At 37.0% G+C, this 26,092-nt stretch overlaps 1 protein-coding gene across 2 annotated transcripts in view; it reads right to left on the reverse strand.

Annotated features, from left to right (window-relative positions):
* COL14A1 (collagen type XIV alpha 1 chain) overlaps nt 1-26,092 on the reverse strand; it is a 219,022-nt gene that overhangs the window by 170,403 nt on the left and 22,527 nt on the right. For both annotated transcript variants that reach the window (XM_059165716.1, XM_059165717.1), the window contains exons 3-5: nt 22,100-22,216; nt 14,599-14,742; nt 10,151-10,240 (exon numbers count right to left, since the gene is read on the reverse strand). In XM_059165716.1, coding sequence (XP_059021699.1) covers nt 10,151-10,240; nt 14,599-14,742; nt 22,100-22,216 — 351 coding nt within the window. The remainder of the gene's footprint in view (nt 1-10,150; nt 10,241-14,598; nt 14,743-22,099; nt 22,217-26,092) is intronic.

Here is a 26,092-nt window from a genome sequence, read left to right on the forward strand (position 1 = left end):
CACGAATAACTGAAGAAAGATGTTTGGACAACAAAGGAAAAATAGCCGTAAAGGCAGACACGCCAGTATTATGCTCAAAGGCAAATACCACTTATGTTTATGAGTTTGTCTTGGATTATTGAAGAAACATGTACTGTCAATTGAAAGCAAGTAACTCTTTCACTGCACAGCAATTTCTGTGAAGGATCTTAGCTCTTCCCATGTAAACGAGAACTCCAAACTATGTGAAATATGTCTGATTGTATCGCAACCACTATCAATGTGGACTCTTGGACCAACAACTGTAGACTGTAAACACAATAAGGAGCACCAGAGTTCAGTGTGAAACATGGGACTGACACACTTGTAAGAGGGGATGTGGCGAGTGGTATGTTATGACTGAGGTGGAGAAGGCCTTCTTGTTGCCTGCGGGCCCTGGGGACGTTCTTCTCCAATCGTCCGGGAGCCCGAACTCTTGCCTGGACTGTCACCACTGTTGAGAACTTATTTTTTTTTTAATTTTTTAAAAAAGATTTTATTTATTTATTTGACAGAGAGAGATCACAAGTAGACGGAGAGGTAGGCAGAGAGAGAGAGAGAAGGAAGCAGGCTCCCTGCGGAGCAGAGAGCCTGACCCGGGACTCGATCCCAGGACCCTGAGATCATGACCTGAGCCAAAGGCAGTGGTTTAACCCACTGAGCCATCCAGGTGCCCTGACAACTTACTTTTTAAGACAATCCTCCCCAGTGCCCTCAGCATCCTCACCAGCCCCGCACACACCTCACAGGAGCCCCTGCCAAAAACAGGAAGCCACTTCCTCTTCCACAAAACCTCTGACTGTCTTTGCCCTAGCCCAGGTCCTGATCACTGCAAGAAACACTTTGAAATAGCCCTTCTATGGAGGGGAAGGCCCCTCCATAATCATGTTTATTTTTTTTTAAAGATGTTATTTATTTGACAGAGAGAGAGCATAAGCAGGAGGAGCGGCAGAGGGAGAGGGAGAAGCAGGTTCCTTGTTGAGCTCCTTGTTGAGCAGGGAGCCCGATGCAGGGCTTCATCCCAGGACCCTGGGATCATGACCTGAGCTGAAGACAGAGGCTTAATGACTGAGCCACCCAGGTGCCCCATAATTGTGTTTAGTGAGTAAAGCAAATGCACCGTTGGTGGAATAAATGGTCCTTCATGTGTTTGTTCACAGTTATCGAAACATGTGTCCAAGAGATTCTTACTTTTTCATTGTCCATTTTCCTGTATTTAATTCACTTCACTGATCTTTTTAAAGTGCAGGAGGAAGGTGAATCAGGGAAAAAAAAAAAGAATTAGGATATTTAGGAATATCAAGCTATAGCTAAATTCTGGGGCCAACTCTAATCCATGAATAGAAGATAGATTTCACCTGGAGTGCCATTCTTTAAGCATTGCATGGTGAAGAATGCTAAGCCAAAACTCGCTGAGAACTGACATGCAAAATGCTCCAGAAAAATATGTACAAATCTGTTTTTTTTTTTTAAAGAAACAGTAAAGATAAATTAGAAACTAATGAGTTTGGTCATTTAGAAGGAGTGAGTAAAGCTAGGTAGATGAAACAAGAACAGTGATACTTCTTTTAAGTGTTACCCTTTTGTATAATTGTTTTGCTCTCAGAACCACATTCATGTTTACACATTCATAAGTTAACCCAGCTGTATTGAAAATGAATGACAAAACCACAATGAAGAGGGAAGAAAAGAATTAACCCAAGATCCTTTTAGACACAGACATTTCATTATAGATACATGCTAAAGGCAAACAATTGAACTCTAATAGATTTATTCTTTTTACCATGTATATGGATTAGAAATTCTAAAGATACTTTTATGATTGAACAATGGAAGCAGATATATTTAAGATATTGGGGGCCACGTTTCCCAACTGTGTTGCAAAAGGGTGATAAATATGGACAGGGGAGGCTAGCATTAATTCTGTGAGATAGGTCTAAGGTAGATGTAAGAAAAAAATGATGAGACAGATGATAGACAAATAGGGGTGTGTGGGGGGGGTACATGTGTACCCTCAGCTAAGAGGACCTAGAAGTAACAAAAATCTAGAGGCAGTGGGCACATCCAGTGGCCACATCTTGGTTTCTAAATACCATACTCCATGAGAAGGACCCAGGACTTCTTGAAGGACTGATGGATTTCAGAGCAGGACAGAAAAAGGCTCCGGAATGTAAGATTTATGCCAGAAAGTAGGAAAAGGTTAAAGAATGATAGGCATAGGGGACAGCTGGACATAGCTCCCACTGAACAAATCTGGTTGTATTTGAGCATTGAAATAAATAATGATAGTACTGGATTATAATCCATCCCATAAAATAAGGATCCATGAGTCCATATTGATACAAATAGACAAACAAATGTGGGAGAAGAGAAATATCTCCCTTACAGTAGAAAGCCAGCTAACACATGCAGAGTAAACAATGGAGTCCAGAAAATCACCATTTTCTAAACAGTATAGTAGTAACTGATTGAGACAAGAGTCATCAATGAATATTAAAACAAGTGGGTGAAATTTTAACAGGAAAAACAATATTTTCATAGTCTCAAAATGTCTTCTGACAGTTTATTTATTGCAAGGAGAAATAGACTTCATATTAACCGGGAGTTTACAAGTCAGGAAGTTCAGCTCTAATGGTCATCGAGGACCAAGAAATAAGACATGGAATGACTTCAGTGTGGGAGGTTGGAACTGATACTTCTCAGGTAAAGGCAGCACCCTCAAAAGGTTATATGTTCAGTGAAATGATGGAATAGAAAAATATCTGCTTTCCAGCAAAGACTCTATATTGACCTAAGATCTGTGTGGAAGAAAACGATCTCTCCTATGAATTTGTGATTATAGAAAAATTCTGAGTGTCCCAAGAGAATTAATAAATATAAATCATTACCACAAAAGGGCACCTCTCTGGAGAGGCCCACTCCTAAACCAAGTTGTGCAGAAGTCCCACAACTGAGCTCACAAACCAATGTGATACATCAAACAAGGAAACAAGCACCATGAATGAAAATCAGTACGACAAAAGAAAAAAAGAAGTTAGTCCCCAAATACTGTAGATAATATAATTATTGGGTTCAAAATATAAAATAAATACAATGGATATATTGTAATAATTTAAAAAAAACACTACAATGGAACAAAATACCATAAAAATTACTAGCAAATTTATTAAAGAACTAAATGTAATTTCTAGAAATAAAAGATTTACTCACTGAAAAGGATGTAAAAGCCTCATTGAAAAGGCTAAAAAGCTGATTTGATAAAGGAAAAGAGACAATTAATGTACGAATAGAAAGGTAAAGGAAATTATCCAAAATGTCATTGATAAAAATCAGAGAGGTAAAAATATGAAAATGAAGAGACATTGATCACTGGAGAAGAGTTTTTATGAGAAATCTAATTTAAATACAGAGAAAAAGGAATAGATAACTGAGGGGGAAAAAATATTTGAAGAGCTAAACATTAAGATTTTTCCAGAACGGGTGAAAGAACTCTTAATTCTGGGAACACAAAGAAATCTGTAAGTAGGCTGTTGTAGTGAAACAACAGAATGCCAAAGAAAAAGGAAAGAAAATTTGAAAGGCATCTGGAGAGAAAAGAGAAATTACCAAAAAATGAACATTTAAACTGACAACAGGCTCATCAAAAATGGGAGCCAGAAGATAGTGACACATCTTCCAAATGGCTGGAGACAAGAGCTCTCAACTGGGTACCCGGCTAATCTTTCAATATCAGGGGGGAAGGAAAGACATTTTTGGTATGAATAAAATTGAATTTATTAACACAGATCCTCCCTAAAAGAAATTGAACATCTAGAGAAAGTCTGACATACAAGACAGAATCCTGAGTAAATAAATTCATAAACATGGGAAAACCTAGATAAACCCAGGCTGTTAAAATAATAATTATTATAAATATATCTTCATGAGGCAAAAAAAAATAATAAGCTAAACTTAATGAATCTGCCATGAATTATATGAAATACAGGAGATGGATAACTGAAGTTAAAGTATTACAAAACTTTATGTTGGTTAGGAAATGGTAAACATACGGATTAGCTTTAGACTTTGATTTTATATGCATGTTAAAATAGTAATTATAACCATACAAAAAATACATAAGGAACCTTTTAGTTCGGTAGGGAGAGGAATGCATTTAAAAAAATTGACCAACACTTTATAAATAAGACATACAGGAGGGAAAACATAGGGGAGAATGTACAGTAATAGCACAAAATAAGTCACAAATCCAAGCTTTTCAGTAACTTCAAGATCTAAGTAGACTAAAGTCACCAATCAAAAAACAGAGATTGTAAGAGATAATATTACAAATCTAACTGAACACTCTTCACAAGATTACTCACCTTAAACCTTAGGACTCAAGTAGGGAAAAAGTTAAAGGATAGAGAATCACTGTGTTATGTCACTACTAAAGAAAATTAAGCCAGGATTGCTATATTAATATTAAACAAAACTGTCTTTCAGTCAAATATTGAATTACTAAAAATAAAGAGAACCATTGCCAAAAAAAAAAAAAGTCCCTGAGAAAATACAACTTTTATTTTACCTGTACCTAGCCCATTATTTAAAGGAAAATTACTAGGGTTATAAAGAGAAATGGACAAAACAGACATTAGAGAAAGAGATTCAAATTTTTCTCACTGCCCACAATTTAAAGATTTTATTTTTTTTATTATTTATTTGACAGACAGAGATCACAAGTAGGCAGAGAAGCAGGCAGAGAGAGAGGAGGAAGCAGGCTCCCTGCTAAGCAGAGAGCCCGATGTGGGGCTCAATCCCAGGACCCTGAGATCATGACCTGAGCTGAAGGCAGAGGCTTTAATCCACTGAGCCACCAAGGCACCCCCTCATTGCCCACAATTTAAACAATAAAATAAGTTTTCACAAATGTTTAAAAACTATTCTAACCACAATGCAATTTGCACAACACCAAAAACACATCAGTATCTTTTAAAAACTCTCCATAAGTTTAGAAATTAAATAACACAATCCTGAGGCACATGGGTGGCTCAGGCACTTGGGCATCCAACTCTTGATTTCAGTTCAGATCATGATCTCAGTGTCGTGGGATTGACCCCACGTCAGGCTCTGCACTCAGTGCGGACTCTGCTTGAGATTCTCTCTCCCTCTCTTTCTACCTCTCTCCCTGCTCATGCACTCTCTAAATAAATAAATAAACATATAAATACTAAAAACATTTAAAACAGAAAATTAAATAATACATTTCTAAGTAACGTATGGATCAAAATAAAAAGTCTGCTAGAAATTAGAAAATAGTATGTCCTACATAATAATAGTAATAATAATAAATCTCAAAATATCATGATATAGCTACAGCACTTGGCTAGTTTAGTCTTAAAAGTGGATATAACAAAAAGGAGAATTATTAATAACTAATAAGATAAAAATCCAATTCAGGATTTATAATATAATGTCATAATAAAATGACACTATAGACAAAGGGCTGACATCCAAGATCTATAAAGAATTCCTCAAACTCAACACACACAAAACAGTTAATAATGTCAAAAAATGGGCAGAAGACATGAACAGACATACAAATGGCTAACAGACACATGGAAAACTGTCCATCCTCATTAGCCATCAGGGAGATTCAAATCAAAGCCACATTGAGATACCACCTTATACCAGTTAAAATGGCCAAAATTAATAAGACAGTAAACAACATGTATTGGAGATGATGTGGAGAAAGGGAAACCCTCTTACACTGTTGGCGGGAATGCAAGTTTGTGCCATCACTTTGGAAAACAGTGTGGAGATTCCTTAAGAAATTAAAAATAGAGCTTCCCTATGACCCTGCAATTGCCATACTGGGTATTTACCCCAAAGATAGAGAGGTAGTGAAAAGAAGGGCCCCAATGTTCATAGAAGCAATGGCCACAGTCGCCAAACTGTGGAAAGAGGCAAGATGACCTTCAACAGATGAATGGATAAAGAAGATATGGTCATCTACACAATGGAGTATTATGCCTCCATCAGAAAGGATGAATACCCAACTTTTGTATCAACATGGACGGGCCTGGAGGAGATTATGCTGAGTGAAATAAGTCAAGCAGAGAGAGTCAATTAGCATATGGTTTCACTTACTTGTGGAGCATAAGGAATAACATGGAGGCCATGGAGAGATGGAGAGGAGAAGTGAGTTGGGGGAAATCGGAGGGGGAGATGAACCATAAGAGATTGTGGACTCTGAGAAACAAATGGAGTGTTTTGAAGGTGTGCGGAATGGATGTTGGATGAGTCTAGTGGTGGGTATTGTGGAGGGCACGTATTGCATGGAACACTGGGTGAGGTACGTAAACAACGAATTTTGGAACCCTGAAAAACTGTTAAATTTAATTTTAAAAAATTAAATTTAATTAAAAAAAATAAAATATATTATATATAAATATAATAAGGAAAGAATAATAGATACAAAAACATATAAATAAAGATACCTTAGGATCAACGAAATTGAAAATATGCACATACTACAACTGCATAATTCAATTTCTAGTTATATACTCTAGAGAAGTTCTACTGCATGTGCAGAAGGAGACATTAGCAGAAATATTTACAGCAAATTTGTAATAGCAAAATATCAGTAACAGTAAAAGTAGATGGGTTAAATACACTGGAGTACATTTATCTGGTGGGATTCGAGTCTACACAACAAAGAAGATGAGTAAATTGCCTCCATATAATTCAACATTAATAACTCAAAAAAAACCCCTAATATTGTGTTATTAAAAAAAAAGGCAAGTTGCAAAAAGATACCCATGGTATAATAAAATGTATATAAAATTTAAGATACAAATGCATAATTAAAATGTGGTTTCAGGATTCACATATATGTAATAAAATGATAAAGATACATGTAGGAATGATAAACACTGAATTTGGAATAATGGTAACCTCTAAAGAAGAGGGGAAGGGAATATATAAGGGTATATAAAGAGTTCCAACTAATTTTAATATGTTTATTTTTTAACTGGACAAAGTCATATATTACATTGTTTTTTAAAGATATTATTTATTTATTTGAGAGAGAGAGTGTGAAAGAGAGACAGCATGAGTGGGGGAAGGGTCAGAGGGAAAACAGACTCCCTGCTGAGCAGGGAGCCTAAGGTAGGACTCGATCCTGGGACTCCAGGATCATGACCTGAGCCGAAGGCAGTTGCCTAACCAACTGAGCTACCCAGCCGTCCCTTATCACATTATTTTTATACTTTTTGTATATCTGATACATATTTAACAATAAATTACAACAATATAGTTATATATAAGATCATAAATTATTTGACAATATTTCATGTTTCATAATCTAAGAAAATCACAAAGCCAAGACATCCATAAAAGTTAAGACTAGTGTAACTGTCATGAATTTTTAAAAATTATATTAAAAATTCTCAAAAATCATGAATAAAGTTGCAAGGCAAATAATACACCAAGAGAAGATATATGTAACAATATGACAATATAAGAGGAACAGTTTTAACACCCCAACTGTGTAGAAAACTTCCATGTAATCATAGAAAAAAACAAAAAACACAAACCAAAAGTGGACCAAAAATAGGTAAAAATACCAATGACCGCTGAAGATATGAAAAACAAAAAGACTCAAACTACGGAAAGAACCTAGATGTCCATCAACAGATGAATGGATAAAGAAGATGTGGTGCATAAAAAAAAATATATATATATATATAAATAATATAATATATATATATATAAATAATATAATATATATAAATAAAAAATAAAAATAAACAAACAAAACGTCTCAACTTTACTAGTAATCAAAGAAATAGGAATTAAAGCAATGAAACATTATTGGGAAAAATTTTTAAGCATTGAGAATTTCAGATGTTGGAAAGAATTTATGTTTTAAAAAGAATACTATGCAGCCATCAAAAGAAATGAAATCTTGCCATTTGCGACAACATGGATGGAACTAGAGCGTATCATGCTTAGCGAAATAAGTCAAGCAGAGAAAGACAACTATCATATGAGCTCCCTGATATGAGGAAGTGGTGATGCAACATGGGGGCTTAAGTGGGTAGAAGAAGAATCAATGAAACAAGATGGAATTGGGAGGGAGACAAACCATAAGTGACTCTTAATCTCACAAAACAAACTGAGGGTTGCTGGGGGGAGGGGGTTTGGGAGAAGGGGATGGGATTATGGACATTGGGAGGGTATGTGCTTTGGTGAGTGCTGTGAAGTGTGTAAACCTGGCGATTCACAGACCTGTACCCCTGGGGATAAAAATATATGTTTATAAAAAATTAAAAATTAAAAATTAAAAAAAACAAACAAAAACAAAAACAGAAAAAACAAACTACTGAAAAAGGTATCAATTTGATAGACCTGATCAAAAATTTAAAATTTGCACATCCCTTACCCCTGAAATTCCACTTTTATTTTTTAATTTTTTAAAAGATATTATTTATTTGTTTTAGAATGAGAGAGAGCAAGCATGAGCAGAAAAAGGAACAGAGGGAAAGGGAGAGCGAATCCCAAGCAGACTCCATACTGAGCACAGAGCCCTGTGCAGGCCTTGATCTCACTACTCTGAGATCACAACCAACTAAAACCAAGAATCAGACCCTCAACTGACTTAGGCACCCAGGCACCCCCCCACCCCCACTTTCAGAAATGTAGTGAAAACTCTACAGTATCTAAATGCTCATAAGTATGGACAATAGTTAACACATTATCTGGGCCTTAAAAGGAATGAGATAGACCAATAATGACAGCTCACATTATTCACAGGTAGGTAATATTCTAGGTATTTGACATGTGTTGACACAGTTAATCCCTAAGACATGTTTGAAATAAATTCTACAGATGAGGAAACAGAGACATAGAAATTAGTATAACCAATATAAATCACCCAAGTATAAGGCAAAGGCAGGCTTTGAATTCAGGCAGGTAAAACTGCACTGATGCAATCAAACACTAGGCTGTCCTGCCTCCTGTTTGCAGTAACATGGAAAGTTCTCAAAGCAAGAGAAGCAATGCATGGAACAACAAATACATTACAGCAGGCTATGCACACACGCCTGTACATTCACAGAAAAGTGACCAAAGAGTCACATGCCAGAGCATGAAAATAAACACTGGAGCAGGTTGTTGAGTGACAATATTTGTAGCTATTTGCATTTTACATTTTTAATGGCCCATTTAGTTATCTTTGCATTCACTGAATATTTACTTAGACACCTGTTATGTATCAGATATTATTAGCTACTAAGGAGTCAGTAATGACCTGAAACAGACAACAGTCCTGTTCTCTTGGATCATACAGTCAAGGGGAAAGGCAAATATTCCAATTATAAGGAAATATAAAATTATAACTCTGGCAAATGCTGTGAAGGAAAATCAGTTGTTGTATGAGGGCCTGTAAAGGAGGAGATAAGTTAGGGAAGGTTTCCAAGAAAGTGATGATTAAAATGAGCTTTGCAGGAAAAAGAGGAGGTATTTATGCAAAGTGGGTGATGGGGGAGAGTGTCTCCTGCAGACAATGCAGCAGAGAAAGACTAGATCTTTAAAGGCTCTGAAAGAGCCCGCAGGGCTAGAAAGCAGGGAGTTGTTTAATGAAGAAGGAGAGGCAGGGACAGGTAAGTTCCAAGGGTAGGCGGGGCTTGGAGGTCCAAGAGCAGTGGGAAGCTACTGAAGGGGTTCTAAGGTGTGTGTGGGAAGAGCCTAAGGTCAGATTTATTTTGAAAAGATTCCTCCAACTTCTCAGTAGAAAACAAATTGAGATTTTGCTAAATAATCCTTTACGTCGGGCAAAGAAGGGGCAGTTTCTCTGAGTACTGGCAATAGATGAGGAAAGAAATGAACAGATTTAGTCTAGTATCTCAACAGAAAATAAATCCATGAGAACTTGATGAGATACTAAAGATGGAGAGGAAAGGAGAGAAAAGTACTGATAGTTAGTAGATATGAAGAGTGGAGGAGTAGTGGGGGGCTGAGGGAGATTTCCATATCAGATCTGCACTCTTCTGATGGGGCCAATGGCCAGGTACGCGCATATTGCTTATGGTATTAAAACAACTCAAGCCCCCGAATGAGCAAATCCAAAAAAAAAAAAAAAAAAAAATCTGACCTTCTACTGGTGGAGTTGGTTTGTTCCCATTTCCTTTATCCACAACCTTGACTCTGGGTTTTGGTTCCTTTCTTTTTTCCAAATCTATAACTGGAAGAAAAGGAGAAACGCAACAACATGTCATGTTAACGTGTAAAAGAAAATATTCAATGAATTTTACTAAAACCCTTGAAAGTATTGGGAGTGCTAAGTAGAAATGATCTTCACAGCAGAATTCCATTCCCAAAGATTGGAAATGCTATTTTATTTCAGCTTGTCGTGGGAAGGTGTGGAAAACCCTTAAGGAATCGCTTTGGTCCAGTACTCACTATGGGCAGATGTATCAAATAAATTCAACCTTTCATAACTGCTATAAAATCAGCATGATTATCCCCATTTCGTACATGAGGGAAGCAAAGACCAGGAGGCTAAGTAACTAAAACATATTTCATAAAACCAGAATGTACTGGCCCAGGATTCAAGCCATATCTTCTAGTCTCTGAACAAGGACTATGAGTTGGCCCCTGTTCTAGAAGGATCTTGGCCATGAATATTTGGAGTTGGTCTGTCAGCAACAGAACATGGAGAATCCAAAACAATTTCCTTTCAAACTTTAAAAAAAAAAAAAAAAAGCTTCCCTATTAATATATAATAGTATTTCTTTGTCAGTATCAGTATGAAATATTCAGGGGTCCAGAATTAATGAATCTATACAATCTACTCCCTCATACCTCCACTTTCTACTGCTTAAACTCTACAGCAATCTCCTGCTATTGCCTGGCACCTTAACTTGTTTGCATCAGCTCAGACCACCGCCAATGGCAATGGTTTCTGCACAAATAAAACACCCATGAAAAGGCAGAAGGGATCCTCTGGTGAGATATTTCATTTAATTGTTGCATTCACTTCACAGAAATCAGCAGACTTACTGCAGGGTGGGCTTTGGAGGCGAAGGAATGATTTCCTCTGAACCACCCTTCCTACCTTCTCTAGGGTGTTAGTCCATTAACCCTGTCTCTATCACCCCTCCTCCTCCTCTTCTTTCTACTTCTTTCCATCCCTTTGCTGAAAGGGTTTGAGACTTGCCAGTTGCCAAGGTCATGTTGCTCTAATTCTATTACTTGTTTCCATAGAAACCATCCTTGGCTTTCTGGAGCCTAGAGGTTAAAGTCCAAGATTAAAAAATAATAATAAGATGGCTTGATCCTGCTATTCCCACTGACCCTCTAACTTTCTACATACATTTTTTTTCCAGATCTAACTCTCTTGACTTCTTTAGAAGCCTTGACCACTTTGGAACACCCCTTTCTCTAAATTCTTCTCTTCATCTGTTTTTACGAAGGCATTATCCTGGATTTTCTTGTATCCCTCCGACCCCTCATTTATATTCTCATTTTTTGGATCCTTTCTCTGTTTCCATTCCTGAATCGTGATCATATACTAAATTTGCCCTGCATCTCGGCACACCCCGCCTATCATTTTGTCACTCCACAATTTTAACGCTCCCACTTCTGTGGGTGATTTCCAAATCTATGTCTCCAACCCCACCCACCCATAGGCCATGGCCTCGAATTGCTTACACCCTGTAAAAGAAATCTGCAATTTTAACTCCAGAACAATTGTGCTGCGTGGTCATGGAAGCAGAGATAGATCTGGCAAAGAATAATTCCAGAGGTGGAGACCCAGGGACGCTTCACAGGGAAGGTAACATTTGAGCCAGACTTTGGAAAGACAAGCACGATCTTATAGGCAGAGGTTAGCAAAAGGTCATTCTAATGAGAAAAATGGCAGCCAAAGAGAAAATCTGGGCCATAGACCATTTTGATATATATATAACAGTCACTTTCCATTGTGCCCCAAGGTTACATGTATGATGCAACACATGTCACACCAAGCTGTCATCTTCCTCCTGCAGGAGGCAAACTATATTGGAAAACAGAAACACAGTAGCATTAATCACAAGAGCAACCATGCCCTACTGTGTGCTGAAGTGAATCAATCCACAGTGTTAGAGGCATATATCATTACCCCAACTTGCAGATGAGAAAACTTGAGGCCGGGCTTGATTTGCTCGGCCAAATACACACACCAGATCAGAAATGTCTTTCCCTCTTCAAAATCCAAAAGCACGATTTCTCATGCTTCCCCATGTATCAGAAGATGGACTTATGAGGACTTCAAATCTCTACACTAACTGTAAACCTACATGCACAGCATTTGTCTGGATCATTTTCCTGGATCCAACAATGGAAGTTTCCTGGGGAAGGGGAGCCAGGCTTTAGTTCCATCTCACGTGGAACAAAATGAAAAAGAAAACCAAAGTTATTTTAATATTATTGTTGCAAACTTTTATTTGGGAAGAACGAATCCCTGACAATAATAATTTCATATTGGTTTTAATATTTGATTTATATTTATACTTCTATATTAATCATTTATATAGGATTACCTTTAAGTTATCCAACTTACCAGTTAGACAGTCTCAATAAGATTATTGCAGCAGAACTAAGCAAACTGAAAACAACTGAACTTCTTTTGAAGTGTTCTGAGTAGACAGCTACTGGCAGAACTTTTTCAGGTTACCTGTTTCTCAGGCTGCTCAGTCAACGGACTATCTGGGATAATCCATTGCAACACCTTCCATCTAAAGGAAAATGTCTCCATGTCCTTTCACTGCTTCTCAAAAACTTGAAGAAGAGCTATTTTGCTTACTCGTGTCAAAATGTCAGAGGCCAGAAACGGAAGTGCGGTGCCAATAAAGGCAGACAAAGGCTGATTTATATTGGAAATAACATCAAAAGTTTTTCTGGAACTTCCAGATAATGTGAATCTCAAAAGAATGTCACGTTTAAAATATCTGCATGTCCTACTGACAGGTGGAATCACCCAATGTCTTTGTTCAGAAGTTTCAAGAGGTAGCAGGTTAACAAAGTTGGTTTCTTTTTTAATTAAAAAAAAAAAAATCACAAAATACATGCCATAAAACATTACTTAGAAGAGGAAGGGGAAAAAGGAGAGAGGGCAGAAAATCCAGCTAGAACATTGCTGCACGCACAGTTCTGGATTCGTAGGTAAATGCCACAGCCTTCCAGATCTGTGGAGTAATCTAAGGGCAGGATGTGAAAAGCTATTGTTAATCGAAATGATGTCCAGAATTTGCTTCAAAATTAGGGCAGAGTGGTGGGGGGAAGATAATAGATGAAACAAGACTGGCCATGAATGGTTACTTGTTGAAGTGACTGGTGGATACGTAGGGGTTTATTCTACTACCCTGCTAATTTTTTTAAATATGTTTAAATATGTTTATTAAATATGTTTATTAAATATGTTTATTAAATATTTTTAAAATATGTTTAAAATTATCCTTTAATAAATTGGAATTTTTAAAGAGTATATATTAACAATGAAGTAACACCAGGACAGTTAAATTATTAAATTATTAATGAAAGTTAACCAGGACAGTCCTCTTCTGTTTGCTTTCACAATACGCAAATCTTTGTGGTCCACATATGAATGGCCACTCCCAGGAAGAGAGGGTTGCTGGGGTCTCTGCTCACGAGAATATAGGGTCCATGGGTGGGGGGCAATGATTTGTCATGTTCTCAGTACCTAAAATAAGGCCTGACACTTAGTAGCCGTGCAATATATATTGGTTAAGTGGGGGAAAAAAAGAATAAATGAATGAATGAATATCTATCTCCCAAAAGACAAAAGAATCACAACCTGTAAGAACAACTTTTAAACTCCGTATAAGGAAAGGCTTTCTAATGACATAGATTGGGCTTTCTCCCCTGCTTAGAATATCTTTGTATGTCCTGCTTTTCATTGTCTGCCCAGTTTACTCTTTGAGAACTGGCTCAGATTTGAAGCTATCTGCCATCCATTCTTATTCCTGCCTATCACTGAGACAGAGAGAGCTTCTGCCTTCACAGAGAGCCCTGAATCTCCATCCCTGACCCTTACGGCATTCACAGAGCTTTTTGTCATGGGACCTGGCGTATAATAGGTTGATGATAAAAACCAACTGATTTATCAAGAGAAAGGGTCAAATGTCTTGTTATAAAGGTTGTTTACATAGAGGCTAGACTGCCACTTGCTAGGAATACTACAGAGCAGGTGTAGGCATCAGTCACTGAGTCATTTGGTATGTATTCACTTAGCACCTATGAGTACTGGGTAGACGAGATGTCTGGGTAAGGTTCAGAGGACATCTCGTCTACCCAGTATCTAATACAGCATGAAAAAAGTAAAATTTAAAGGATTTAAGTGGGCATGCATTAAAACAGGTTAAGGGAGGGGCAGAGGGGTAGTAGTGATAGAAGGAACTCATGGAAGATTTCACCAAATATCTTTCAAGATCTCCTCATCTAAACAATCCAATTTTAACCTATCATAGTATTTACTCCAGACTTTAACTCAGAGCTGAAACAGAGTCCGATGGTAGCACTTTAAGAACTGTACATACGTACTTCTGAATTGACCTTGGGCTGGCTTGCTTTCTTTGTCTTTATTGTATGCAATAATTTGAACTGTGTAATTCTGGTCTGGCATAAGACCTTGAATAATTGCCTTAGTTGCCGTGTTCTGGAGATTCAATTGATTGGTTTTGCCACCTATAACAAAACAGAAAGATAAATCAGGACTAAGAAACAGATTCACTGGATACATTAAGAAAATTTATTAATCAGCAATCAAGATTTTAAAGGGTGAAAACATTTTAAAAAATACACAATGGTGCATATGCATATACTACTTAATTTTAATATATTGTTCCTTCTCATTCTTAGTTGTACTCTTTGCATTAGATCATTTCAACAGTTGCCTAAATTAGACAAAACACATTCACAAAAATCTTTCATCATAATGCATTACTGCTTATACACCAGGGAAAGCTACAGTATAGGATTAGGAGAAAATAAGCCCTCAGCATAGATACAGTCTTCAAGGAAAGGGAAAGATAAAGGCAGACTGAACAACATTATCTATGCTGAAATTTTTGCTATGGTCTCTCTAAACTGAGTCAAAGCATCCCTAAAGCATTAGCAATTTAATTATCTTAAATCTGAGCATAACTGGCTCAGGATGTTGACAGAACCAATCATTGCCCAGCTACTTAAACGTTAGCGCGGTTCATGAAAAGATTTCAAATCTCCAGTATCTCTCCATCAAATCATAATGACATCTAAGGCTATTGTGGAAATACTGTTGATTAAATACTCAACTTTTATGCCAAATTCCAAATATGCTTTTCTTTTCTAATTTCTGGCAACAGTTACTAAGTATAAGAGGAAGGAAATTGAAAACTCCCTCGCCGCTAGCAATGACAGCAAAAAGGACCTGAAATCTGCAGAATGAATTAAACATAACACAGATTACAATGTATTTTAATCATATTCCCATAAATTAATGATGTTGTGTCTGAAATTTGATGCTGCTATCATCTATGCTGCCTGCTACTAGAAGGCAGAACGGAGCCCTTTTCTTGCCAAAACACATTTCTTTAAATGCATTTATGTCCAAGATGTTAAACCTGGTTTCACAAACGTCTATTATTTAAAACCCATCTTCTACAAAGCACACCAGATAAATCTTTCTTAATGCGTGTTTCACTAAAAAAAAAAAAAAAGTTTCTTAGAATACTGTGTATTAGACTCCCTCTCTGAGGGGCTTAGGTGTATTATTTTACTAACAGCTTTGAGAATTCTGCAAGTTAAAAAATCTTTAAACTCTTTAGAATAGGACTTCTTCAGTTTCTTTGACTATTAAACCATTTGGTTGTATCATAGTTATTAGCATCTTGTAGATTACCATGGAACACACTTTGGGAAAGACTGGTATAAACTGTATTAGGAACATGTCTTGAAGGGCTAAAATGTCTACCTTTTGTGTCTGGATGCATTTATTATTCTTTTTATTTACTCTAGTTATTTTATGTTTGACCAAGTAGGTAACAGAGTGTCAACACTGTCTTATTAGCTTGGGTCACTGCAGTAAGGGCACCGAGGCACTGTAAAAATGGAACCTGTATTCATGAAGGAATAATTTGCTTTCACTCTCAATTTTTATTATGTCTCTGGAAGTGTTTAAGTAAGAGCTGGAGGTTTGCCTTGTGAGTGTGGTATAGCAGAGGTGATTGAAGGATCTGGCTGAGATTTGGTTCAGAGGCTACACAAGTCACTCCTAAGACTCCCTGATTCCTTAATGCCAACTATATGTGTACTGAACAGTTTAGTATTATCAGTAACTAATACTAAAGGGAAAGTTAAGACACCAATTACCTGGAAGAAAAAGAATAAACTTTCAAGATCAGACATGGGGAATTCTCAGAGGTACCACAAATTAGAAACTTGTATTTTGACCTTTAAGTCATAATGATGTTCAAGAATCTTTTTTTTTTCCTTTTTCAAGATTTTATTTAAATTCAAGTTCGTTAACACTAAGGGTAATGTTGGTTACAGGAGTAGAATTTAGTGATTCATTGCTTACATATAACACCCAGTGTTCATCACAACAAGTGCCCTCCTTAATGCCTATCGCCCATTTAACCCATTCCCCCCCACCTCCCCTCTAGCAACCCTTAATTTGTTCTCTGCAGTTAAGGGTCTCTTATGGCTGGCTTCCCTCTGTTTTTATCTTACTTTTCTCTTCCCTTCCCCTATGTTCATCTATTTTTTTTTTAATTCCATATACGTGTGAAATCATATGGTATTTGTCTTCTCTGATTGACTTATTTTGCTTAGCATAATACACTCTAGTTCCATCCACATTGCTGCAAATGCCAATATTTCACTCCTTTTGATAGCTAATTTTCCATATTACATATGTATATGTATATATGTACATATGTGTGTGCGTATGTGTAAATATGCCACATATTCTTTATCCATTCATCAGTTGATGGACATTTGGGCTTCCTTTCTATAATTTTGCTATTGTTGATGGTACTACTATAAACATTTGGGTGCATGTGCCCCTTTGAATCAGTATTTTTGTATCCTTTGGATAGACACCTCGTAGTGCAATTGATGGGTCACAGGGTATTTCTGTTTTTAACTTTTTGAGGAACCTCCATATTGTTTTCTGAGTGTCTGCACCAGTCTGCATTCTTACCAACAGTATAAAAAGGTTTCCCTTTCTCTGCATCTTTGCCAACATATGTTATTTCCTGACTTGTTAATTTCAGCCATTCTGATGGGTGTGAGGCATTATCTCATTGTGGTTTTGATTTGTATTTCCCTGATGTGGAGCAATGTTGAGCATTTTTTCACATATTTGTTGGTCATTTGTATATCTTCTATGGAGAAGTGTCTGTTCATGTATTCTGCCCATTTTTTGACTTGATTATTTGTTTTTTGTGTGTTGAGTTTGAGAAGTTCTTTATAGATCTTGAATACCAGCCCTTTATCTGTAGTGTCATTTGCAGATATCTTCTCCCATTCCATGGGTTTCCTCTTTGATTTGTTGACTTTTTCTTTTGCTATGCAGAAGGTTTTTACCTTGATGCAATCCCAAAAGTTCATTTTTGCTTTTGTTTTCCTTGCTTTTGGAGATGTGTCTTCAAAGAAGTTGCTGTGGCTGATGTCGAAGAGGTTACTGCCTATGTTCTCCTCTAGGATTTTGATAAATTCCTGCCTTACATTGAGACTTTATCTTTGTGTATGGTGTAAGACAATGGTCGGGTTTCATTCTTCTGTGTATGGGTGTCCAATTTTCCCAGCACCATTTACTGAAGAGACTGTCTTTTTTTCCATTGGATATTTTTTCCTGCTTTGTTGAAGATTAGTTGACCATAGAGTTGAGGGTCCACATCTGGGCTCTCTATTCTGTTCCACTGGTCTATGTGTCTGTTTTGTGCCAATGCCATGGTGTCTCAGTGATGACATTTTTGTAATATGGCTGGATATCAAGCAATGTGATATCCCTAGCTTTGTTTTTCTTTTTCAACATTTCTTTAGTGATTCAGGGTCTTTTCCAGTTTCATATAAATTTGTGATTATTTGTTCCAGCTCTTTGAAAAATGTCACTGGTATTTTGATCAGGATAGCGTTGGGAGATTCTTAATTACTGATTCATTTTCTTTGCTGGTTATGGGTCTGTTGAAATTTTCCATTTCTTCCTGTTTCAGTTTTGGTGATTTATATGTTTCTAGTAATTTAGCTATTTTTTCCAGATTGTCCAATTTGTTGGCATACAATTGCTCATAATATTCTCCAATTGTTTGTATTTCTGCAGTGTTGGTTGTAATCTTGCCTCTTTCATTCATGATTTTATTTATTTGGGTCCCTTCTCTTCTTTTTGATAAGTCTGGCTCAGTGTTTATCAATATTGTTAATTCTTCTAAAGATCTAGCTACTTGTGTTGATCTATTATACTCGGTTTTGTAAATTTCTATATCATTGATTTCTGCTCTAATCTTTATTATCTCTCTTCTTCTGCTGGTTTTAAGATTTATTTGCTGTTCTTTTTCCAGCTCCTTTAGATATAAAGTTAGGTTGTATATTTGAGACTTTTCTTGAGGAAGGCCTGTATTGCTATATACTGCCCTCTTACGACTGCCTTTGCTGCATCCCAAAGGTTTTGGACTGTAGTGTTTTCATTTTCATTTGCTACCATGATCCTTTTTTAAAATTTCATCTTTAATTTCCTGGTTAACCTACTCATTCTGTAGTAGGATGTTCCTTAACCTCCATTTGTGATCTTTTCAAATTTTTTCTTATGGTTGACTTCAAGTTTAATAGCATTGTGGTATGAAAATAGGCTCGGTATGATCTCCATCTTTTTGTACTTGTTGAGGTCCAATTTGTGAGCCCATATCTGATTTGTTCTGGAGTATGTTCCATGTGCACTTAAAAAGAAGAATATCTGTCACTTTAGGATGAAATGCTCTGAATATACCTGCTAAGTCCATCTGTTCCAGAGTTTCATTCAATGCTATTATTTACTTGTTGTTCTTCTGCTTAGATGATCTGTCCATTGCTATGAGTGGGTTATTAAAGTGGCCTACTATTATTGCGTTATTATCAATGAGTTTCTTTAAGTTTGTTTTAATTGACTTACATATTTGGCTGCTCCCAAGTTGGGGGCATAAATATTTGCAATTGTTAGATCTTCTTATAGGATTGACCTCTTTATTATAATACAGCAACCTTCTTCATCTCTTATTACAGTCTTCAAATTAAAATCCAGTTTGCCTAATATAAAGATGCCTACTCCAGCTTTCTTTTGATGTCCATTAGCATGATAAATTGTTCTCTACCTCCTCACTTTCAATCTGGAGGCATCTTTGGGTCTATGCAGGATATCAATGGGTTTTGTTTTTTTTTTTAATCCATTCACACCCTATGTCTCTTAATTGGGACAATTAGTCCATTTACATTTAGAGTAATTATTTATAGATATGAATTTAGTGCCATTGGATTACCTGTGAAGTTGTCATTCCTGTGGTTAGTCTCTTTTCATTCTAGTCTTTGTTGCCTTTGGTTTATCTTTCTCAGTCCGAGTCCCCTTTAATATCTCTTGCAGAGCTAGTTTGGTGTTCACAATCTCCTTTAGTTTTTGCTTGTTTCAGAAGCTCTTTATTTCTCCTTCTATTTTGAATGATTGCCTTGCTGGATATAGTATTCTTGGCTTCATTTTTTTCCCATTCAGCACATTGACTATATCATGTCACTCTCTTCTGGCCTGCTAAGTTTCTGTGGACAGGTCTGCTGCTAACATTATATCTACCCTTGTGGGTTAAGGACATTTTGTCTCCCACTGTTTTCAGAATTCTCCTTTTCTGTATTTCTTGGTGTTGACCTTTTTGGCTTGGTATAAGCAACTCCAGCCTCCACTCTCTCTTCCTCTCTCTGTCTTCTCTCTGTGAAGAGGGTTTCCTTTCCTCCATGGCACCACAGCTTTTCTCTCCCCCAATTCATATCTCCAAACCTCACATCTGCCATGTTCTCTCCCTCTAATTGTTCAGATTGTTTTCTTAATCTTCAGGTCAATTTCCTAGTTACTCAAAATGATTTGTTTTTTGATCTAGCTATGTTCAAGGGATGAGGTAAGTTCAGGATCTCCCTACTACTCTGCTGTCTTAAGTCTCTCCCCAGGAATCTCTTGAACTTGAATTTCCCATGGTGGCTTATTTCAGAACACAAACTGCATTTTCAAAAGTCAAAGTTATTTCAAAATTGGGCCATACTTCAAAATGAAAATTCTGAACCAGGCTCGAGAATGAAATATTGCTTTCTGCAAGTGTGTCACTTCTGTGAGTCAACATGGGTAAAGTTGGCATCTGTTTCATTGAACCATGAATCATTCTAAAGAGTCTGGGTAATATTTGTTAATAACCTTCTAGAAGGTTCCTTTTTCATGGCCAAGCAAGAAGCCAGGTGTTTCAGCTGCTTGTTTTGGTTGAGATTTTAAATCTACCACTGGGTAAAATGTCTACAATTATCAACAACAGAGCATTTGTCAGTCTTATTAAAAGAGCTGGGAAAAGGACTCCAACAGCAAGAAGCCCAGGTCCATATAACCATCTTTATCAATATCAAACAAATATCAAACAAAAAATTAATTATCAAACAAAAAACCCTATCTTTATCCACCAATAAAGAGGAAAAATTATTATATATACATAAATACAGATGTATTATACAAATATGCTATTATTAAATATTTCTTACAGAATATGGGAAACTGGTTCCTAGGAAAGGAAATGAGACCTGAGGGACATACTCAAATCATCTGTATATCAATCTCAGGCAATATGATTGCACTCTATCTGGCAGTCACTGTTGTAAGTGCTTTATTTTTATAAATTAATTAAGTCCTCACAACAAATGCTTCCCAAATTTAACATGCATAGGAGTCATTGGGGGATCTTTGTCAAGGTCAGATGCTGATTCAGCAGGTGGGAGGTAGGGACCAATCTTCTGTATTGGCTCTCAGCTGATGCCTGTGCTGATTCTCAGAATACATTTTGAGTTCCACGCCTTACAACTCCATGAGGTGGGACTAGTGCTGTTTGTGGGTTTTATGTAAGATGACACCAGAGAACAGAGAGGTTTTACAACTTGCCCAAATGACATTTCTTATACACCACAGACCCAGGTGTGGAGCTCAAGCTATTCATGTTGTTGACCCCCTCTTTGTCTCCATGACTGTGTGTAATAGCAGCAGCTCCTTTCCATACTCTTTATTGTTTTACTAATCATATTTGTATAATAAAAACATAAAATAGAAGAAAGGAAAAAATTCAACCAAAATTTAATTTTAAAAATTTGGCATTACTACTTTAGCTTCATGATCAATAAATCTAACTTTTACTTTTCCTCCTTTCCTGCTTTAATTTACCACTTATTTTCACAGCGTCTACTTAGCTCTTTTCATTTTAATGTATAATTGCTGAATAATACACTATCAAGTTAATTCATCATAATTTACTCAGCTGGTCACAAGTGTTAGCCTTCCAGATGTATTGTATTTTTTTTTAAGGGTCAACAGGCCAAAAGTATTCATTCTATGTTGAAACAGAGAAGTGAAGATTTTAATAGTCTGGAAATTTCCCCTGAGGAGAATTACGATGAGCCCAATAGCAACTCTTTAGACTTTGGGAATATTATTTCTTTGATTAGAAGGTAAGATTTCAAGTGCATATATTGAATTGAAAAAAATCTTTCAAATGATTTTCAAGAAACACTTAATACTTCACATTTTTAGTTAACTATGTGTAAAAAGTTGTTAATACTCTAGAAATCACAATCAACTTTTTTGTTTGTTTGTTTGTTTTTAAGATTTTATTTATTTATTTGACAGAGTGAGAGAGATCACAAGTAAGTGGAGAGACTGGCAGAGACAGAGGGAGAAGCAGGCTCCCCACTGAGCAAAGAGCCCAATCCCAGTACCATGGGATCATGACCTGAGCCTAAGGCAGAGGCTTTAACCCACTGAGCCACCCAGGTGCCCACAATCAACAGTTTTTACCTGAAGCTGGAGTCACAAGAAGTTTGTAGCCACCAAACTTCCCCCTTGGAGCCTTCCAGGAAATCTGTATACTGTCATGAGATAATACATTATATCTTAACCGTGTCGGTGGAGCCACTGCAAAAGGAGAAACAAAAATCATTTAAATGTTGAAACATTTAAGCTGCCATTAGTTAAACCGAAGAGTCAACATAACGAAATCAAAACACATGACTTCATCAGCCTCAAAATATGCTCTTTCTATAGCCCCATTAATGAATTGATGAGTTTTCACAATGATACAAACCCAAGAGCATCTGTTTCTTACTCAAGAGATAAGCATTTATCAAATAGTAGTGACCTTACGACAAAGACCTATGACTTAAGGGTTAAAATGTAATACTCTAGTCTAGTTTAAATTGAAGCCAATCTTATAAAATGCATTCATTATATTATAAGGATGATTTTTCCCCTCAACTTGGAACACATAAGCTTTTATAATCTACTCTACTGGGACCTGTTTTATACCTTTAGATTTTTCACTTTAGTAATCCAGTATGTTTAACGATAAGGTCATTTAAGAAGGCAACAATGGACGTATTATAGTATTAAGATCTTCATTTAAAAAACATTTGAAAAAGAGATTATAAAGGACCAAAAGGAAAAGGATCAAATCAAAGATAATTGGGTTTTATAAAGTTTGATCCATTCTTAAAGTGTAGCTGATTTCTGTCTTTCAGAAAGATACACAGCATAGGCTCTTGAGTCATACCAGGACACTTAATCTTTTCTGATAGTTCACAAAATGGATAGGTCTATATTACTTCTTGTGTATGTCATTCAAACTTTAAACCTACATCAGTGCTCCAGAATTTCACACAAAATAGTTTAAGAAGATTTTAATTACATAATATTGAAATAGTTTATCAAAAAAGAAAAGCTTACATGTAACAGAAAAGCTTAGCTCTTACTGTCCACGCTTACACCCTGTCTTTCTTTCTCACTTTAGGAAACAGAAAGAGGGGGAAGAAACAGACATTCTCCTTAACAGGTATGTAGCACAATATGGGGTTTGGGCATTAATTTGATTCCAGTTCTGTCACTTATTAGATAAAGAAACTTGAGTGATTCCTCCTTCCAAAACTTTATTTTTAGGAAAAGTGATCTGTAAATATTTGATCCTCCGGCTTTGACTTCAACTAAGGGGTGATCTCAAAAGCTCATTTGATTCTCACAAAAAGATACAGTACCATCCCAATTTTACATATAAAGAAGCCAAAGAAAAACTGAAGACTTGCCCAAGTTCACGTACCGGTGAATGACAATCCCTGACCCCCAACTGAGATGCTGTTTCTTTGGCAGAAAAGCCACATTAAGAAGGCGCCCTTCGTGGAGATAGAGGAACAAGTAACTGACTCCTCACAAGTCAGCTCAACTTTTATTACCTCTTAGCAGAGAATGTTAGCAATTCAAAACAAAAAAAAAAAAACATTAGCTTCCCATTCTCAATGTGACCTGAATGGAAGAAAGAGTTGACATTTCTCTTGTTTATGGAAAAATATGGATTTATCATAAGAATAACTATTTTGAAATTCAAGAAGAGGAACCTAACATTTGGATGAACAGGAAAACTATTACAATTTTGCTTAGTCTGGAAACTGGTGAGAATAACCTGTTTATAAGTAGGCTCTTAAAAAAAAAAGATTTTATTCATTTATTTGACAGAGAGAGAGAGCACAAACAGGGGGAGCAGTAGGCAGAGAGGGAGGGAGAAGCAGGCTCCCCAATAAGCAGGGAGCCCGATGTGGGGCTCAATCCTAGGACCTTGGGATCAAGACCTGAGGCGAAGGCAGATGCTTAACCAACTAAGCCCCCCAGGCGCCCCTATAGGTAGGCTTTCATTACTTATGGAAAAAATTTAAAACAAGAATTAAGCAATTTTAAACAATATATCTAGTTTCTCAGCCAAATCTCACCAGTGGGCTGGTAGACGTCGTTGGCCAAGCTTACTACAAAGTTCTGCATGAATGTCCCGGTGAAAGATGGCGGACGTGCCTGGGACCCATCAAGTGGAGAAGTACAACCAACAAGCAGGATAGAGGCCTCAGTCTAGACCGCGGCAAGAGGACTGACCAATTCGGTCAGTTCCCCAGGTGTGCCGACTTCTCAACGAGGGCAAATAAGTCCACAACATTGAGAATTCCCAAGTTCAAGATTAGAAATCTTTACAACATTTTCTATCCAGGCTACTATTCTTTAAAGATTTTATTTATTTATTTGAGAGAGAGAGGGAGAGAGAGAGAGAAGGAGCAGGGGTGATGGTTAGAGGGAGAGAGAGAAACAGACTTCCTGCTGAGCAGGGAGCCCAACACAAGACTCGATCCCAGGACCCCTGGATCATGACCTGGACTGAAGGCAGACACTTAATCGAATGAGCCACTCAGGCGCACCACCAGGCTACCGTTCTTTAGATGTGATCTGAGATTATAGCCCTGCCACATTTTTTAAGTCAATAACCATAGCCTTCTGAACCCCCAGGAGAAAGTGATGGGAATAACAATGAACACGCTCTGATCCCATGGATCACGTCCAGACAATACAACGGGGCTCCAGATCCAGAGAGGCACTGGCTTCCGTTGAACTACTCATGGAAACACAGCGTGAAGCAAAAGCAACCATAAATCCATCAGTGTCCAACTTTTAAAATCATTTACAAATAATGCATGTGACTACAGTCCCATTATGGCTGCTAGCAAAAAGGAACACCACGCTTCTCTTTCATCAACAGACCACATCTCCAGCCTATATTATATAAGCAAAAATACTCTCACAATCGGTAAAAGAAAATCTTGGTTAGACACAAAATTTACATTTCCTTTAGGTTTTTGCCTTTAGGGGGAAAAGAGTGAACATAAAAAAATGCTAGTTAAGGGGTTCCTGGGTGGCTCAGTGGGTTGAGCCTCTGCCTTCGGCTCCGGTCATGATATCAGGGTCCTGGGATCGAGCCCCACATTGGGCTCTCTGATCAGCGGGGAGCCTTCTTCCCTCTCTCTCTCTGTCTACCTCTGCCTATTTGTGATCTCTGTCTGTCAAATAAATAAATAAAATCTTTAAAAAAATGCTAGTTAAGAAAGAAGTAGGCATGAGGTCATAGTTTCGAACTTCAAAGTTAACTCCTTTTTCTCCATATGGAAGAAAGACACTGGGACTTGCGTCAGAGCAAGGGTAGCCAAGATTGATAAAAACACTGTAAATGCAGTTCAGAAATCACTGCTCTTATTGCATGAAATACAAAGTTGGGTATATTTGATGTTAGACACATGATTTTTCTTTTTGCTAGCACAAAGAGATGATTCTGTACATTCATATAACTCCCAGTAATAACTACAAATGCTGATGTGAATTTGACTCAGAATTTACTTCATGTTAGTTAAAATCCTAAGTTTTTTAAGAAGACAAAACAAAACGAAACAAAACAAAAAAACTAAGTGTAAAATTTGATTTCTAGCCCACACTAAGAACCCAGGGAAACTCATTCCTTGCATGGTGAAGCCAGGCTTCCTGTGGGATTGAGCCAAACACAATATTTGTGAATATATGTATTTCATCCCAAAGGGGAATTGAGGAGGAAGAATGGGGACAGACCATTTTTTATTTTCCTCTCTCCTGCAGGGTTAGGCTTGTTACTGAAAGTATAGGGCTGCGTTTGTTTTGTTGTGTTATGAGGGTTTTGTTTGTTTGTTTGTTTGTTGTGAGAGGGAAGTTTTTAAAACTCCCAACGTTCACTACAATTATTCTCCTAGAAAACAAATCTTGTAGGCAGAAAATGAATGTTCACGTGATTTATTAAAGCCTCATTGTTATCCATAGGCATTTGGGAAATTTTATTTCATAATAAATAATGTGACTATTCAAGGGTCAATTTTCCATCCTTCCCCCCCTCCCTTCTGTCTTCCTTCCCTCTCCCCTTCTCTTTCTTTTCTCCTTTCTTCCTTTCCTTTTTTCTTTCTTTCA

The sequence above is a fragment of the Mustela lutreola genome, chromosome 3, assembly GCF_030435805.1.
Source record: "Mustela lutreola isolate mMusLut2 chromosome 3, mMusLut2.pri, whole genome shotgun sequence".
NCBI classification, from domain to species: domain Eukaryota; kingdom Metazoa; phylum Chordata; class Mammalia; order Carnivora; family Mustelidae; genus Mustela; species Mustela lutreola.